General features: G+C 32.2%; 2 protein-coding genes across 2 annotated transcripts; both read right to left on the bottom strand.

Annotated features, from left to right (window-relative positions):
- Nucleotides 1-7,551: 7,551 nt before the first annotated feature.
- Nucleotides 7,552-9,862, bottom strand: LOC146920183 (GDSL esterase/lipase EXL3-like). Its single transcript, XM_085713608.1, has 5 exons — nt 9,548-9,862; nt 9,107-9,237; nt 8,772-9,005; nt 8,386-8,641; nt 7,552-7,750 (listed from the first exon to the last, which is right to left on the bottom strand). The coding sequence occupies exons 1-5, from the start codon at nt 9,831-9,833 to the stop codon at nt 7,557-7,559; spliced, it is 1,101 nt and encodes a 366-aa protein (XP_085569734.1). The 5' UTR covers nt 9,834-9,862; the 3' UTR covers nt 7,552-7,556.
- Nucleotides 9,863-15,295: 5,433 nt separating this feature from the next.
- Nucleotides 15,296-18,163, bottom strand: LOC146920182 (GDSL esterase/lipase EXL3-like). The gene is made up of 5 exons (XM_085713606.1): nt 17,849-18,163; nt 17,575-17,705; nt 17,244-17,477; nt 16,485-16,740; nt 15,296-15,677 (listed from the first exon to the last, which is right to left on the bottom strand). Exons 1-5 carry the CDS (start codon nt 18,135-18,137, stop codon nt 15,484-15,486), a joined length of 1,104 nt encoding a protein of 367 aa, XP_085569732.1. The 5' UTR covers nt 18,138-18,163; the 3' UTR covers nt 15,296-15,483.
- Nucleotides 18,164-18,524: the final 361 nt, after the last annotated feature.

Here is an 18,524-nt window from a genome sequence, read left to right as displayed (position 1 = left end):
GAATATACGAATGTTTTATACAATTAATTAGTTGTGTTTTTCTTAATTAATTACACAAATTACTCATTGAATTTGAAAGTATTGCATGACCATAATTTTATTTTATTTATAATAACAAACCATGACCATGATCTTCTTTAAGTAGAGACAAACACAAACTGCGTTACTGCTGGAAGACAAATAAATAACATTATACTATATAGTATAAGTGAGTGTATAACGGATCATATATAGTTTTATATGGTCACGGGAAAAAAGCAAACTTGGTGGCTGAAGCAGTATTATATTCAACATAGTTAAGATTCCCTCCCATGACATTATTTAATCAAAATTTGGACTTTTTACCATCAACGTGGATCTCCGTATGGTCATTCTGGCTCATTTGAGACTTTGAGTTTTCAGCATTTAAAGAATCATGGAAAAAAAATGAATGGGTGCAACTATGCAAATACAAGATGGTGCCTAAAGAAGTATTGCTAACTACTTTTTCATATAGGCAGAATAATTTAGTTTTCATCACATTTTAGGAAAAATGAAGTGGGTTGAACTTTATGTCTTCGTCCAATTATCATTTAGGCTACAATGTTTTGTTTGGAAGGTATTTAGAGATTTGAGATTAAATCTGGTTTTAATTTGTCCCATACTTGGAAAAGTGTCACATGGGACCCTACGATATATTGGTTGATCATGAAAATGACACCTAATTGACAAGCTAATGTGTCATTTGGTTACATAAGCATAATTTGCTGTATTAGATCTCACCGGGTACATGGTGCAAAAATGCATGGCAATTTTTGGGTGTTAGTGGGGGATGCTTATGGGGTGAACCACTTATAAAATTATGAAGCAAATTCTCAAAGATCTAGCAGTGAGGATTTCACCTTTTAACTTTACCAAAAGTTTCACATGCTTTGTAAATTGTACCATTACCTGTTTTGAGTGTTTCTAAACATTGCGTTTACGTCAAGATAGAAGCACAACTTTAAAATGGTAAACTCGAATGCCAGAAAAGGTATTTTTACCAATGGTCATTCAACAAATGCTCTTCCAACAAGTGTTTTTAAAGCATTTATTAAAGAATTGTCCTGTAAGTGTAGCTCAGTTGGTAGTTACTAAGGATAATTTGTGCAGCGGCCGGGGTTCGAACCTCAGATTCCCCACTTTTCCACACATAATGTGTGTGAATCTAACCACTAGACTATTTGATTAAAATAAAAATAAAAATTAAGAGATAAAGTTTCATGTTGAAGATATCATTTTAAAACTTTTAAAAAATTCTATATATTTTTTTAACATACTCCACCCAAGTTTCAAGGCAACTGTTAATTTGTGCCCTCAAAGGCACATGTTAATATACTCATTATAGAAATACACATATCAAAAGGCGTGCATTCAACTTTTTTAAAGTTGTCATATTGTGTTTTCCAATGTAAAATTGCTCTTTTTAGGTTGCTTAACATGTGTCCTAAGGGCACAAGTTAACATGACCCAAGTTTCAATTATAAGCAACTTTTTACTTTTTAAAGTTTATACACCCTCCGGTCACAAATATAAGCAAAAATTCATATTTTAGATTCATTCAATAAATGATGTATGATGTCTAAAATAAAGACCACATGCATCATTTATTGAATGAATCTAAAACATGAATTTTTGCTTATATTTGTGACCAGAGGGTGTACATTATTTATTCAATAAATTTAAAAAGTAAAAAGTTGTTTATAATTGAGATCAGGGGTTGTTAAATGTTAACGAGTGCCTCCGGGGCTCTCTTTAAGGACCATAAATAGTAAATATTTATGAAAATATGTGCAATCAATTCATTGGAAATCGAAATATTGACGTTTTTAAACAATAAATTACTTATTTTAGAATGCTTAAAGAGTGTTCCGGAGAAACTCGTTAACAAGACCCTTTTTCTTTTACTAAAATCTTACTACTACTTACAAATGTTTTTGATTTCATGTTTAGAAGCTTTAGAAGTGCTCTTCAAGACTCATAAGCAAATTTAACTTTATAAAACTATGTTTGACGTTTTTTTTAGAAGTCAATTTTGAAGATTACGATTAGTTATACTTAAGGCTACTATAAAAAATAGTGGTGGCTATTAATGTCATTTATTGTAAGAAGTTAAATTAGTCCATTTAAATTGGCACTAGAGAGAATCGAACTCGATACCTTGATCGGTCTTAGGTCAACACCATCATACCAATCCAAAAGTCACAACGGATCCATCAACGAATCAAACTGAGGTTGAAAAATTAATTTGTATGCATCGATGATTTAAATTAATTACATATAAATCTAATTACATTTCACCATATAAGCATTCTAAAATAAGTAATTTATGAAAATATGTGCAATCAATTCATTGGAAGTCATATCACGGGCTTACACAGTGAAACGATATAGTGTGTGTTTGCCATACCGGTGAAAATGAAAAAAATCACGTTTTGGCTAAAGCTCCAATTTGGAGCTTCTGCTTTTTCACGTTTTTTGTGCATTGGGTAGCGTGAATTGTGCATTGGGAAGTGGTTTCTAGCTTCCAAAAGCCATACCAAACACACACATAGAAGGATAAATGAGTTGGAAAAGCAAAAATAATTGTGATTAAGCCAAGTCCACCATATAGTTGCGGCAAAAGTGTAGGAGTTGATCGAAGATAGACCCGCTTTGAGCCAACTAATTATGTCTAAGTCGGAAAGGAAGTCAACATTGGATAAACCAAGAGCATGCCAGAGATTTCTAGAAGCTGAACAGTCTCTATTACAATAAAGGAATGACTCATTATGCTTATTACATCGGGGACAGATACCATTAAGAGCCAAGTTGCGACGGTGAAACAATAACATGGTGGGGACAAAATTATTGCAAGAAAACGAAATAAGGAACTTGATCTTTTTTGGAAGATGGAGGCGTCATATTAAAGACCACGTTAAAGGAGTTACACGTGCACTTCTATGCTTCAAAATCCATAAGAAACCAACCTTGGTAGTTTAGCAACCATTTGTGTGTTTCAGACCAAATGAAAGTATATATCTTCAGTGTCGGGGTTAAAGTGGAGATTAGGATTGTTGATTTCATCAATGATGTCTTGAGGTAATTGAGTGTAGTGGAGGGCGAAGCTATGGGGATACAATTCACAAACATCAATAATTCTCAAAGCAAGATCGTTGATGTGCACATAAGGAACATTAATACATAAGGGGCCGAAGGAAGTCAGGTGACTATACCAGAAGGAAGAGTTTCTAGAGCTTCCTTACCGAGTGAAGCCATCTTTACGGATGTTTTTGGCTTTAATGATAAAACCCAAAGTTTTGGTGTTGGCATGAGAGACTGTGAGCGTCGAAGGTGTGCTTATGCGACAAAATTTTCACCCACAATTTGCCAGTTCCTTGAAGCATGTCCCAAATATGCTTTCCCACAAGAAAAATCTTATCATCTCATGTCATGTGAATTCCTAGACCACCCCAAATTTTGGTCTAACAATTTTTTCCCAACTCACCAAGTTAAGACCCGTGTTATTAGAGATTTTCCATACGAAGTTCCGAGTTGTTCGGTCTATAAGATCACAAAGAATATGAGGGAGCCAAGATACCCACATTTTTTTATGATCATAATGGATTAAAGTGTAACACAAATTGTGAAGTGTAATTTGAAGATCTCTTGGAGAAGGAACACATAATTTACTCTAGATTTTTACTTCCTAAAGAAGGATAGTGTATAATTTCACATAAAAAAAGATATGAGGGCTATTGAAGTTTTTCATAAGATTGATGAAAATGGTAAATACTTATTTATAAAATATGCATCCAATAATATTTAAGCTATAAATTTTTGTTTTTAAAGGCCACATAAATATTGATTATATTAAAAAGATTAATATAAAATGGCGATAAAATATAATACAATTTAATACATACACTTTTTTTCTCTAATAATTAGATACAATAAAAAGAAGAAGAAAAAGAATAAGCCCTGACCATGGTAAGTCATGAAGCCCAAATCACATGACATTTTTCTATATAAAAAAAAAGGAAAGAAAAAGAAAACAATGATCCCTTGTAAACAAAAAAAAAACACAATGATATATTTCTTAACAACTCGTTTTATCATAATTTTTCTCTCATTATTTCTTTATCTTTCAAGATAAGTTACATTCATATGAAATGTATATATATTTCAATACGGTATTTTTTGCATGAAGTACACACCGCTCTAAAAAAAATCTTTACACATAATCAACCGTAATTAGCGTCCACTCATATCTTTGGTGGACCTTCACGTCATGTCTTGTTTAGAGCAAGTAGGAAACAAAAAGGACACAAGAAAGTAAACTTTTAAAACATAATTCAAAATCATTTGCTTCTCATTATTGTCCCCCGTCATGTCTTGTTTAGAGCAATCATTGACCGTGTTGGACGAATTTATACATATTATTTGGCAACTAAAACCAAACCATTTGGCATCCCCGCATCGTTTGCATTATGAATTATGTGAACCCTTGTATTGAGATCAATTCGATTTTGGGATCTAATGTAAAATGATCCACAACTCTGTATGAGTTTAAACTTAGTATACACATACCATTTCGATGAATACTAAGTACATCGAAATACTTAGTACTTTAACATTATATTTAAACTTTATACGTCCAGAAATACTTAGCACTTTAACATTATGCTACGAATGTTAAAAAGTCTCCAAACATAAAAGATGATGCTATAATATCTAGAGTAGAAGTTTAAGGAAAAATACGATGACATAAAATGTTGCTGTTGAGTGAAGTATATGGTATCCCTAACCAAATTATGGTGGTTATTTAAGGGCTCTTACAAAGGGAGGGGTGGAAGTGCTTAAACAAACGAAGGGAAGGAAATCAATTTGCGAATATTTAGTACAAGTAAATATTTCAAGCACTAAAATTTGGGAGCCCCTAACATGGACCTCAATTTAAAGGGACCATGGGTGAACCTCGATGACTTACCTGCTATAGCAAGTCACCATTGTAAACCATTGCAAGGGTACCAAGCTTATGGGACACGTTGGCATCCTGTGAATATATGCGGTTACTCATTCATTTTCTCTCACATTGAAAACTCATTGACATAATTTTGGGACATTATTTTTTTTCGATTCTGCAATTTGAAATGGTTTCAACTTTCAAAGATTACAAACCAAAAATTAAAGATTCAATCTACCCCCTTTTGAAAATCTAAACCTTGAAGCATTCATTACAATTAGTACCAACACAAACATAAGATTATATTTTCAGAAAAGAGATCAATGTGTTGGACAGTAAGCAACCAACTCATCTACTGTTTCTTGTTCAAGATTGTTATGCCTACTGTTGTTGGTAATAGAAAGAGAAGACAAAAATATTGCTTGAAATGACGAAAAAACATTGTCAATATGTTTTAAATTGTTAAGATCTATCTGTGATTTGTAAATAGCTATTTGGGTAGCTAGAAAACTTATATATGCCAGTTGAGATTCCTAAGGATGGGTTTTAAACTTCTGTAAAATACAAAAATTCATGGGTGTCAAGTGTTTACCGTTCAAAAAAACAAATTGTGTTCAAACATGGGTGTAATGGGTTGTTTGTGGAGGAGTTTTAGAACCTGAGAGAGAGAGAGAGAGAGTACGGTACCAGAAGGACTGCACAGCCAGCAGGCCCCACAAAGTTATAATGGTAACCGGGTATAACAAGTAATTGATTGAGGTCCATGGGTGGTCCTTTTAAAATGAGGTCCATATTAAGGGTCTCCCTAAAATTTTATAAAGAAAAAGTGGGTGAGGGTGTCTGAACAATGGGTAGGGGTAACAACTTTATCCCGAAGTTAGACATATATTTAAGAGGGTCTAAAATAAATATAAAAAAAATAAAAAATAAAACATATTTTGAGTGTTGTTGACAATTTTTATTATTAATAAAGTCGTCTTCTTAGTTGCTTAAGAGAATAAAAGTGTCAAATAAGACGAAATATATCTATTAAATAAGTGAATATTTTTTATTTTCCTATTTCTAATATCTTTTGACAAACAAACTCATTTGTGGTAGTTAAATATATATCATTGAAGTAGCTAATTATAAAACATATTTTTTGAGTAGCTATGAATAAACATCATAGCTTTGCCTTTGACTCTTGTCTTTTCAAAAAAATTGTTGATGCAAGATTCTAGTCCTTTATTTGCGAGGTCTCTATTTTCACCCCATCTATCACACCCGTTACCGGATACATCAACTTGATTTTTGCTCGTATTCATCCAATAAAACTTGGTGAGTATTGACATTTTTTTTTTTTGCAACTTTTGAATTTGTCTCCTAATGCTTCCATTTCAATTTCATATCAAGGTTGACGTCATGGAGACATTTTTAAGGATAAAATTGGATTTACGATGATTTTTTTTAACAAAACAATAGTCAAGGGTTAAATGGTAGTTTTACTAAGATCTAGAGACCAAAACTGCATTTTTCAAGAAGTCAGGGAAAATACAATCTTTAGAAAGTTCGGAGGTTAATTTGAAATTTTAAAATTAAAGGGGTCAATTTACAATTTCCAAAACTTTAGGGGTTAAACTGTATTTTTTTATACACAGGGGGCTAACATGTAAATATATAAAAGTGTAGGGGCTTTATTTGTAATTTTGGAGTTGACGTGACAAAAATGACATATGACAAAAAGGTAGTTAGCTAGAGTACTCACATGGCGAATGAGGTGGGCAGTGTCAGGTGTAAGCTGAGGTGGTGTGGTCGTAATGACATGTGGTATGGTGTGATTGGATGATTTGGCATTGACTGGGCTGACATGGCTCGTCTTCTTCCCATTTAGAACTGCAGCCGAGACGTGTGTTGCAGAATCTGACCGCAGAATTTCATATTTTGATGGTTTTTGGACCTCCTAGATATGATGACAATGTTTGTTTTGCTGAATTCAAACTAAATATGGAGGTTTCAAGATCTGGCTCTTTCTCACTCAAAAGCTTCTCTAATCTAAGATTAATTTTAGACACTCTTTCTTTCTCAGTTCACTAAACTTGAGTAGTGATGTCAATGTGGATCAAAACCGAAAAAAGAAAATGGAGATACTCCTTTACAAGAACATAAACCTTTTTTTTGAAGAATATAAGAACATACACCTTGATTTCTCATTCTTGATAATCAAGTAGATGAACCTTATTTATGGATGAAGGAAATCTATGAGAATTACATGCAACAAGTCAATGTTAAGATAAACACATGCAATAACCCAAGTGCATAGCTCATGCAACAAGTGTGTCTCATGCAACAATACAATGTGTCAATTGTGGACCTTACAATGGCTTGGACGTAGATCCTTATTTGGGATTATGTCACTAAATTTTGAGAAATGATATTTGTACAACCATTTTGGTACAATGTACAACTTTCTCTCTCATACTCACATTATGTTTTTATTCTCTCTCTTCCTTTTTCTCTCTCTATTGTTTTTGACCAATGAGAAGAGAGAACAACAAAGTTGTCTCAAAGATTGTACCAAAATGGTTGTCAAAATATCACTACTCCTAAATTTTTTCTAGAAGAAGTCCTTGATTTTGTCATCAAGGACCATAGAACAAAGCAAATTATAAGCCTCTTGTGTAGGATGGTAACTGTCCCAGAATATATAGCTTGAAGGGTTTGAACATATGTTTAAGCTGTAACTGTTACACAATATGCCTGCTTCCATTTCTCCTGTTCCACAACATCCTTCGTCTACTACTTCAAAGCCTAAACCATGCAACCAAATACAATGAGAAATTAATCAGACATAAGGAAAAACACCAATCAAAGTAGAGATTTCTACATTTCTCATTTAAATGAAGAAACTTTCTACACATTTCTAAGAATTTGGTAATATAAATAGGGATCTGCATTTCCTGGAGTAATAATATCCACTTTTACAAGCAATGATAAATCTGGACTATTGATTTTAGGCCGGACGGCTCAGATTGCTCATTCACTAAATCAAAATTAAATGATATTGACAATGAATGTAGATCGAATGGTCGATATAACATAGTTATTACAGGAATATGTTTTCCTAGAAGACTTATACACCTTAAACTCATAGAAATATTGTTCTATAGTTCTCAAATTTATCTTTTCAAAAATATAACGGTGATGACATTTTTATAACTATTTGCATCTTCCATGAAATGTACCACCTCTACTTATGAAGATAAACGTTAATTTGATGTAATAACTCTAGTAAATGTTTTCCTTTTATGTGAGAAGTTTCTGAATGTAATGTCAACTGATTTCATATACTCTGTGGTGAATATCATGTATCCAATAATATGTATATAAATATATTAAGCTACCTATAAAAGGTAAAAATGACAATGCTTGTGTCAGATTGTTACCATATTTATCAGGGTTTTGAATCATATGCATGAATGGGTTGTAAATATCAAGGTAGACAAGCTTAGCCTCTGGAAATTTATTCTCTAAGGCATCCATTTGAGATACTAGTTTGGAGTTGAAGACTGTTGCAGCTTCGTTTTCTAAACCTGAACAGTGTCTATACATTCCTCCTCCAATTGTTCTCTGTGAGGGAACACACCCTATATATGGCATCCCAATAACTCCAATTCTTCTAGCTCCTAAACCATAAAGTTCCTGCAATAATTATTTTAATTTTTATATTATTTTAGGTAATAACTAATATCACTAGACAAAGAAAATGAAGTTATAAGAAACAACATTCTAATTCAAAACTCTATGAATCCATGTTTGTATAACAGAATACCTGCATGAAGTCTAAGGCATATGAAATCAATAAGTTAGTGTATGCTGGAATATCATATTGTGGTTTCCTAAACGGTGTTTGAGAATAAGTATTGGCAATGTCATCAGCCCCTATGCAAATAATGTATACACTCTTTGATATTATCATTTCCATTCTCATTTCTCCAACTGCTTCCTTTATCTTATTCTTGTACTCCTTGAACATGTCCAATTGTTCTGGTAATGATAACACTAACTTAAAACAACAACAAGAAAAACAAAAAAGTAAATTATAGTTAGTTTTAACATATGCATGCAATTAAAAATTCAAACTCAGTATTAGACATAGTTATTTACTGCTAATTGAGAAGTTAGAGGATCATATCCTGCACCACCAGAGGCAAAGCTTACACCTGTTAAGAGATCTTCAATTTGTAAATTTGGATCAAGATAAGCTGGCAAAAGCTTCTTGACTCCAAATTTTGAAGCTGAACAAAAAAAAATTGTTAAGACACTTAACAAAAATATGTTCATTTTGTTTTTTCCCCTACATATAAATTGTGGTTGCAACCGCAATTGCGGCCTATTTTTTTTTTTTGAAAGGACAATTGCGGCCTATTCTGAAACCTTAATTTATATCTATTATATTTTAAATTGTGGTCTGCAATCGCAATTAAGGACGCAATATTAAAAACCGTTGCATTTCCTGCAATATAAAGGTTTCAACATAACTGTAACTGCAACCACAATTTAAAACCGGTGTTTAACATAATGAACAAACAAGTAGTATTTTTGTACCAATGATGTCTGAAGGGACTACACCATTGCTGAACCTTCCTGTTGGTTGATTTCCACCACCAAAGTCTCTACCATAAGGTAGAAAGTTGCATTTGACATAAGTGTCAATGTAGTTGTTATTACCTGAGTCAACTATAGAGTCTCCAAACACAATGAGTGCTGGAACGGTTTCATTGTTTGGTAGATTCACAGCATTACCACAATGTAGACAGATAAAGATTGTAGTAAGAGAGAAAAGATTAACAAGAGGTGATTGAAAAAGAAGATTTTGAAATAGCAATTTCATGTTTTTGTAGAATAATATGAAGGGCTTGACTACACTTGATTGGAACTTTATTTTAGCTTAGTGGCGTAAGCCTTTTATATACCTTATAGCAAAAAAAATATTTTTACTAAAGAGAAATATACTATATTTCTTTTGTGATAGCAACCTCATATATAGACTGATATATAGTTAATGAGGCATGCTGAACCAATAAAAAATGCTTATTGAATTCATATAAAAGACTGATAGTGAGAGAAGCATGCATTATGGACTCTCCATTGCGTTAGGTCATATAATTCTTTTAAAAAAGTTGCCCTGCCATATGAGTTTTCATGTGACATCTTGAATATTTGATCCTCCTTTTCTTTTCTACGGGAATACTAAATCCTAAATGAATTGATGCATGAGGCCTTTTCGAAAAATTAATGACAACATCTTTAAAAATGTTCTATTCTCTCTTTTATAAATTTATATTTTATTTTTGTCTAATTTTTAAGTTTGATATAATTATTTTTGGAAAATGCTTAACAAAGCGAAAAGCAACATCTGAAGAAGATCACGAAGGCAACTATAAGCTTTGAACAATTCAAAGTCAAACCAAAATTATATTTCACTATCCCAAGTTTTTCAACCCGTATGAGATATGATTGGGTAGAAGGCAATTCGTGAAAAGTTTGTTGTAAAACGTCTCGGTACATGTAACATTGCTGATTTTTTTTCCTATGCGCATTGTTGAGATTTTAACCAACTTATTTTCATCCTTTGAGTTATACGGCTGAAGAGGAAAAGAAAATTACCATCTTTTTCTCAACATTGTCTTTGTAATTTGAGTCAATAGGGTTCCAGTTTTCAGTTTCCTATATACACATGCTAATTTAAGTAAAATAAGGATAATAAGGTAAATTTGTATATACGGGTGCGGGGCGGGGGTGGGTGCGGGGCGGGTGTGAGCATCCCCCGGCCCCGTCCCCGCATGAAAACTCCGGGTTTTCCCCGCATCCGGACCCAGTTAATTCGGCTTTTCCCCGTTAAAATCGGGGCGGCGGGACCCGGTGGGTGCGGGTTGTGTTGCCATGTCTACCGGGCACTGTTCAAGGATACTAAAAAAATGAAGTTATATAATAATTATTGCATTAAAAATTGTGTAATCAATCCATAAAAAATCTAAAAAGTGTCATTTTTAATTTAAAACTTTCTTTTTTGGTATTCTTAATCGGTGTCTCTAGGGCACCGATTAACATAACCCTTTCTTTAATTTCAGAACTAAAGTGACTCAAGTGGCTTCAAATACGCTATGTGAGATTTCACGATATGTATGTAGCATTCACTGCTATAAAAACTTTTAAAATGGCAAAATGAATCATCATGTAAGTTTGGATTACACACCAAATCTTTTTTTTTTTCAAGTAATTTAGAGGATTGAAATTCACCCTTAAAAGATGAATAATTGGAGAATCTGAAATTCGAATCCAACTCATACATACCACATTGTCTTTGCCAACTGAAGTATGATCACACGACAAATTCTTAAAGCAAACAACTACAACACCATACCACCAATTTGTTATTATCTTATAAATAATTTAATAATATACTTTATTTATACGCTAAATACACTAGTTAACCGTTTTTTCCTTGCATAAATTATGAAGATTATAAAGAGAAGTTAATACTAAAGATGTCTCAAATTTATCTGGAAGATTGACCACAATGATGTAAGATATAAAGAAAGAAATTGGCACATATATTCTTTCTCGATCTACATGATAAAGCCTAATATTTTAAAATGATTCTTAAATAATGCCATGAATGAAAATGTTTAGATAGTAGGAAAATTTAAGTTTCATTCGATGTCCTTTTAAAAATCTTACTGCGATTTTTTTTTTGTACAGTTTTTGCGGGCGGGGGCGGGGACGGGTCTAGGGTAAAGTTTCTATCCCCACCGGGTTGGGGGCGGGGGCGGGGCTGGGTAGAGTGAAACGGGGGCGGGGCCGAGTATGTTAAAACCCGCCCCCGCCCTGCCCCGTTGCCATGTCTAGTGCCTGGGGCACCGTTTAGTATTTCACTTAAAGAAATCACTCAGGTAGTAATGATATGTACTTTTATATGTATTCTTTAATTTTTAAAAAAAAATAATAATATGTATTCATTACTTTTAAAAGTGATAACTTTTACAGACTTGTATTTGCAAGATATTCTTTTATAGATTTCTTAAATAATGTTCTTAGTTTAATTGTTAGCACGATACAAGAGATTAATGCAAGATCAGAAAGTGTACAATATTTGTCAACTTTTGATGTATAAGAAAACATTTCTCAAATAATTTGTTCCAAACATGCAATTAGCTAGACTTTTTTTTAACTTTAACTTCGAATATGGATTACCTTAATAATATTATAAAAAAACGATGACCCTACAAATTATAATACAATCAACGCAATTTTTTTCCTTCACATTTCAGTAGAAAGCAACTGCTAACTAATTGAAAAGTACATGTAAGGGTTGCAAAAAAATGGTGGAGGCAACTGCTATATATGAAGAGTTACTACTTGAGGACGATTTGACAACAGAAAAAGGGTTTTCATTAACACATGAATGGACGTGAACCTATTAATTATTGACATTGACAAAATAAAAACATATATGGTGATACAATTCCTCAAAATCCTTGACAAAAACAGTTGTACTACCAAATGTGGATGTTGCTTAGCTAGCTTCGATGGTGATCTAGAGTAGTAGATATTGAGTCATTAGTTGGACTCAGTAGCACTTGGGTGACATTGTGATTGGTGATATTGTAACATTGGTCAATCACAGAGTCATAGATGTCTTTCTTCTTTTTCTTTCACAATATTTTTTTTTCTTTGTACACCTGTGACATTGTGCTTGGCCAATATCACCAACCACAATGTCACCCAAGTATTATCCAGTTGGACCAGCTCACACTAGACTATGGCTGTGTTTGGTAACACAAAAAAGCTAGCTTATAGCTTGTTGGACTAGCTTATAAGCTTGTTTTAATAGAATGTGATGTGTTTGGTAAAAAGCTTTTTTCACTAGCTTATAGCGTTTTTTAAAAAGTTAATCCAAGTAGCTTTTAGCTTTTTACATTTTCTTCCATTTTTAACCTTTAACATTATTTTATTATTGTTTGTAAACAAAAAAACTGGCCACGTTAAAAAACAAGCTACCCACGTTATTATTCTCTTAGGCTTTGTTTGGGAGTTTGGAGGGGAGGGGAGGGGAGGGTTTTGGGAAAAAGGAAGGAGCAAGTGGAAGAAATAGAAGACATTGGGAGGAGAGGGTTTTAGAGGTTAATTTTTTACTCATAATAAAAAATCCCCCTCATTTGGGGGAACTCAAAAATTGTATTGGGGGAGGGTTTTGGGGGGGTTATGGAGGGTTTATATGAATTTTTCAAATTCAATCTATATTGTTATAATATTCTTAAAATTAAAAGTATATTAATCATAAGTATTAGTTTATAATTCTCTAAAAAAATTGTTCTTTCAAAAAATGTGAATTTTTTGTCCATTTTTCTATATATTTTCAACCCCCCAAAGCCCTCCCCTCCCTTCCCCTCCCCTCCAAACTCCCAAACAAAGCCTTAGGGATAGTAACCGCTTCTCATTGCTCTTTTTTATTGATTTTATGTTTGAAACTGTTAAATTCCTATTACTTATTTAGCTTTGTTTTCTTTTTCTTTTCGCTGTTAAATAAAACATACTCCCTCCGGTCCTTATTATAAGAAACAATTAACTTTTTTGGTTCATTGTATAAGTGATGTATCTAGTCTATATTTCCAATAAGATACATTAATTATTCTATGAACCTAAAAAGTCAACTTTTCTTATAATAAGGACCGGAGGGAGTATAATTTTTCATAAAAATTGAAAGATATGATTATGAAGTTGAGCAAATTTAGTTAAAAAAAATATCTCAATGAAGTTCATATTTCATATTTATAATTTTCAAGGGGAAAAATACATAAATATATTAGTTAAAAATGTTTAAACATTTTTTTAGGTGGAAAAATGTTTATGCATATAACTTATATAAATTAAACATACATGTACTTTTATGTCATTTCATATTTATTAATTACATAAAAAGCTAGTTTTACGAAACACTTTAATTTCAACCAGCTAACTTTTCAGCTATCAGTCATCAGCTATAAGCTAGCTTTTCAGCTATCAGCTAGCTTATCAGCTATCAGCTAGCTTATAGCTTAATTTTACCAAACACACCCTATATCTTGTGTCATGTTTTCTTGTTAGGAATTAATTTTGTATATTGTTCTCAAGACTCAAATATTTAGGAATATTGTGGAAGATGATGATAATAGATGATGTTTATCTCACATATAGAAAACTTTTGAGATGTGATTTTAGTTACGCATTCTCCACTTAATGTATGTTTGGTTTCATGTTTTGGACTATTTAGCACACGTTTAGGGCTATTCAATGTAATATTATTGAATTTTAATGGATTGCGATCATTTGCCTTCCATTTTGTCCAATCTCATGATCACGAACAATTTTAATGTCAAATACACTACAATTGAAGTTGAGTTGTGCACTTCCTTATTTTTCAACTCATTGAACACACTATAAAATTGAACTTGCCTTGACAACATCTTGTAGCGGTCACATGGCACACTTGTTCACAAGGTTCGGACAAAATATTTGGACACACACACACACACTTAATATTACATACTTCCTCCGTCCCATAATAAGTGAGCATTTTGTTCTTTTCGCTTTTGAGTGTATGGTCAAGTATTGCGGCATTCCCCATTATAATAAATACAAAGTATTGCGGCATTCCCCGTTATAATAAATACAAAGTAGAATATACAAAATAGTATTAAATTGGGAGTGATGGAAATAATATTAATTAGGTTTGTAATTGAAAAAAAGTAATTAATATTACATTGAAAAGTGAAATTGGTCAATTATTTTAAGATTTTGTTGTTGTTGTTGTGCAAATAGCTAAGTTATTTTGGAACGGATGAGTTATCATTTAATTATTTGAAAACATTATTTAATTCTTTTCTCTTTCTACCTTTTTTTTAAAATTTTTGTGAGTGTGACTAAATGTTGTGTCTAAAGTCTTTCTGACCATACAAGAGTTTCTCCCTCTAATTAATCGAGAGCAATTTTAATTTGGACACAACTCCAATTCAATTTTATTTGGACACACACTCACAAATAAAAAAAATAAAAGAAAAAAGAACTAAATGATGCGACCATATTATTTATATTAATAATTTTTTACATTATGTGCGCCCAAATAAATTTGATTTGGGACTTTGCCCAAGTAAAAATTATGATTGTTTTAATCATAAATCAAACTTTGGTATCTCAGATCTTTCAACATTGACTAAAATTCTTTAATCACTACAACCCAACCGCTTGGTTTATTATACTCTTTTTCACTCAAGGTTTATATACTTGGTCTTTCTATACAATTTCAAGATAAAATTTCATAAAAGTACCACCAAATTCATAGATTGAAGATACAATACAAATATAAGTCCCGTAATTTCAAATCGCCAATTGTTTTCCTTAACAGAAGAACAATTTGAGACAAGTCGATTCATGTATTTACATACTTTATTCGGTGTATATATAGGTGCACAAGAAGTAAATAGTGTAGAAAATAGAAGCTACTAGAAGAAGTCCTTGATTTTGTCATCAAAGACCATAGCACAAAGCAAATTATAAGCCTCTTGTGTGGGATGGTAACTGTCCCAGAATATATAGCTTGAAGGGTTTGAACATATGTTTGAGCTGTAATGGTTGCACAATATACTTACTTCTATGTTTCCTGTTCCACAACATCCTTTATCTGCTACTTCAAAACCTAAACCATGCACCAAATACAATGAGTAATGAATTAGACAAAAAAAAATACACTAATCAACTCAGTCGAGGGATTAACGTCAATATCGTTCTAAATTGATTTTGTTATTGTGTAATATAAACAGTTCAATCTTAAATTAACGGCCAAGATCAAAAACTACGTGTAAATACTTGTTTTTTCCCACTGCAGGGAATCCGAATCTATGAGTAGAGATCTCACATTTCTCAACAAAATGTGAGTTTTGTTACTATATAATTTCCGGTACCTATAAATAAAGCAGACATTTCTATCACTAGTAATATAATTAGGCCTTCATATACTCTGAAATCAAAGAAATTTTGTTTTCTATTTGTCAAAATTTTCGTTTGAAAAATAACGATTATCTTTACTCAATCAAATTCGTCAATACGGTGCCCGATGGTCATCATAATATTACTGTATGGTTTTGTCTAACATGCACAAGTAAATTACTTGCACCATGCACAAGTCTACTTTCTATCATTGAATTCATAAATCACATCATATTTCATTTAATTTAACGGTGAAACTTATTGATCCAATGATGGAAATAACCTTGTGCGTGGTGCAAGACTTTTATTCCTTGTTCACCATAGACTTAGCCTTACTCTTTGTTCCTAGTAAATGTTTTCCTTTTATGTGAAAGTTTCTGAATGTAATGGTAAACCAACTTATACTTTGTGGTGAATATCATTTACTATAGGCATCTAAATATTCGTCACAGATGTATAACTGTCCAATAATATGTATAATGAGGTAAAATTAATGACAATGTTTGTGTCTGATTACCATATTTAGCAGGGTTTTGAACTAACTGCGTTAATGAAGTGTAAATATCAAGGTAGACAAGCTTAGCTTCTGGAAATTTATTTTCAAAGGCTTCCATTTGAGATACTAATTTGGAGTTGAAGAGTCTTGCTGCTTGGTTTTCAAAATCTGAACATCCTCTTTCAATGCCTCCTCCAATTGTTCTCTGTGAGGGCACACACCCTATATTTGGCATGCCAATTACTCCAATCCTCCTAGCTCCTAAACCATATAGTTCCTGCATCCAATTCAATTTATTCGAGTTCGAAACTTCTGTTCAGCATTTTTCGTCAAAGAAAAAAACTAATACCACTAGACAAAGAAAATACTGTTATAACAAAAATTAAGATCTTGTTTAGATTGACTTATTTGAGTTTATCTAATGTCGTAAGTTCTTGTGATATTTTTTGAGAGCTTATGAAACCAACTTATTGCATGTCTATAAGCTGTTTTTAGCTTATTTTCATAAACTCTCCTGCAGCGTTTATGAAAACTGCTTATAACTTATATGAAAACAATTTGACTTTATTTAATCTTATATATAAGTGTTTATACTATTAGTGCTTAATTTAGTTGTTTATCCAAACAAAGCCTATGCCTATATGTTTGATGACTTTTAGTATATACATATTTTTTTTTAAAGGATTGGCTAATAATGACTAATTATTAAAAGTTACATTGGATAACTTCAAAATGTACAAACAATTGCACAAATGATATGTTATTGTTTGTATAACATACCTGCAAGAAGTTTGAGGCATATGAAGCCAATAAGTCTGTGTATGATGGAATATCATACTTTACTCTCCTGTATGGTGTTTGGGCATAAGTATTAGCAATGTCATTACTTCCTAAGCAAATAATGTATACACTCTTTGATATTATCGTTTTCATTCTCATTTCTCCAACTGCTTCCTTTATCTTATTTTTGTACTCCTTGAACATGTTCAATTGATCTGATAATGATATCACAGACTTGCAAAAAAAGTAAAAAATATTATTGTTAGTTTAAATATATGCTATGCATGTAATTATAGATTCAAATTCAGTGTTAGAGATAGTTATTATTTACTGCTGATTTAGAAGTTAGAGGATCATATCCGGAACCACCAGAGGCAAAGCTTACACCTGTTAGAAGATCTTGAAGTTGCAAATTTGGATCAAGATAAGCTGGCAAAAGCTTCTTGACTCCAAATTTTGAAGCTGAAAAAAATAACGAACTTGTTCTTAAGAAACTTGAAAAAAAATTTGTTCATTCTATTTTTTCTCCGATGTATAAATGGTTTTAAATTGCGGTCTGCGCTGCAATTTAAAACTATTGCAATGAACAAGATTTATTTTTGTACCAATGATGTCTGAAGGGACTAAACCGTTGCTGAATCTTCCAGTTGGTTGATTTCCACCACCAAAGTCTTTACCATAAGGTGGAAAGTTGCACTTGAACACAGTGTTGATGATGTAGTTGTTATTACCTGAGTCAACTATAGAGTCACCAAAGGCAATGAATGCTGGAACTGTTTCATTGTTTGGTAGATTCACAGCATTACCATAATGGAGAGAGATAAGGATTGTAGCAAGACAGAAACGAGTGACAAGAGGTGATTGAAAAAGAAGGTTTTGAAAGAGCAACTTCATGTTTTTGTAGAATAATATGATGAGCTTGACTTTAGCTTAGTGATATATATATATAGGGTTTTGCTAGAAGACACCTTTTGTGAAGGTGTCTTTTAGCAAGTTACTCTATGAGCATTTGCGAAAAGACACCAACTTACTTTTATGAAGGTGTCTTTTAGCAAAGTTATAACTAAAAAGTGCAAATCATACCTTGAGGTGTGACTTGCTAAAAGACACCACCAAAGGGTGGCTTGTAGCAAGACCCATATATATATATATATATATATATATATATATATATATATATATATATATATATATATATATATATATATAGCCTTTTATAAACCTTAACATAAATTATATGATACCAACCCAGTTAATTATATTATTTGTTGATAAAAAGTT

Source organism: Medicago sativa, chromosome 5 (genome assembly GCF_051527215.1).
Source record: "Medicago sativa cultivar Bolivia chromosome 5, Bolivia_mono, whole genome shotgun sequence".
Lineage (NCBI taxonomy): Eukaryota > Viridiplantae > Streptophyta > Magnoliopsida > Fabales > Fabaceae > Medicago > Medicago sativa.
This window is presented reverse-complemented; position numbering and strand designations above follow the sequence as displayed.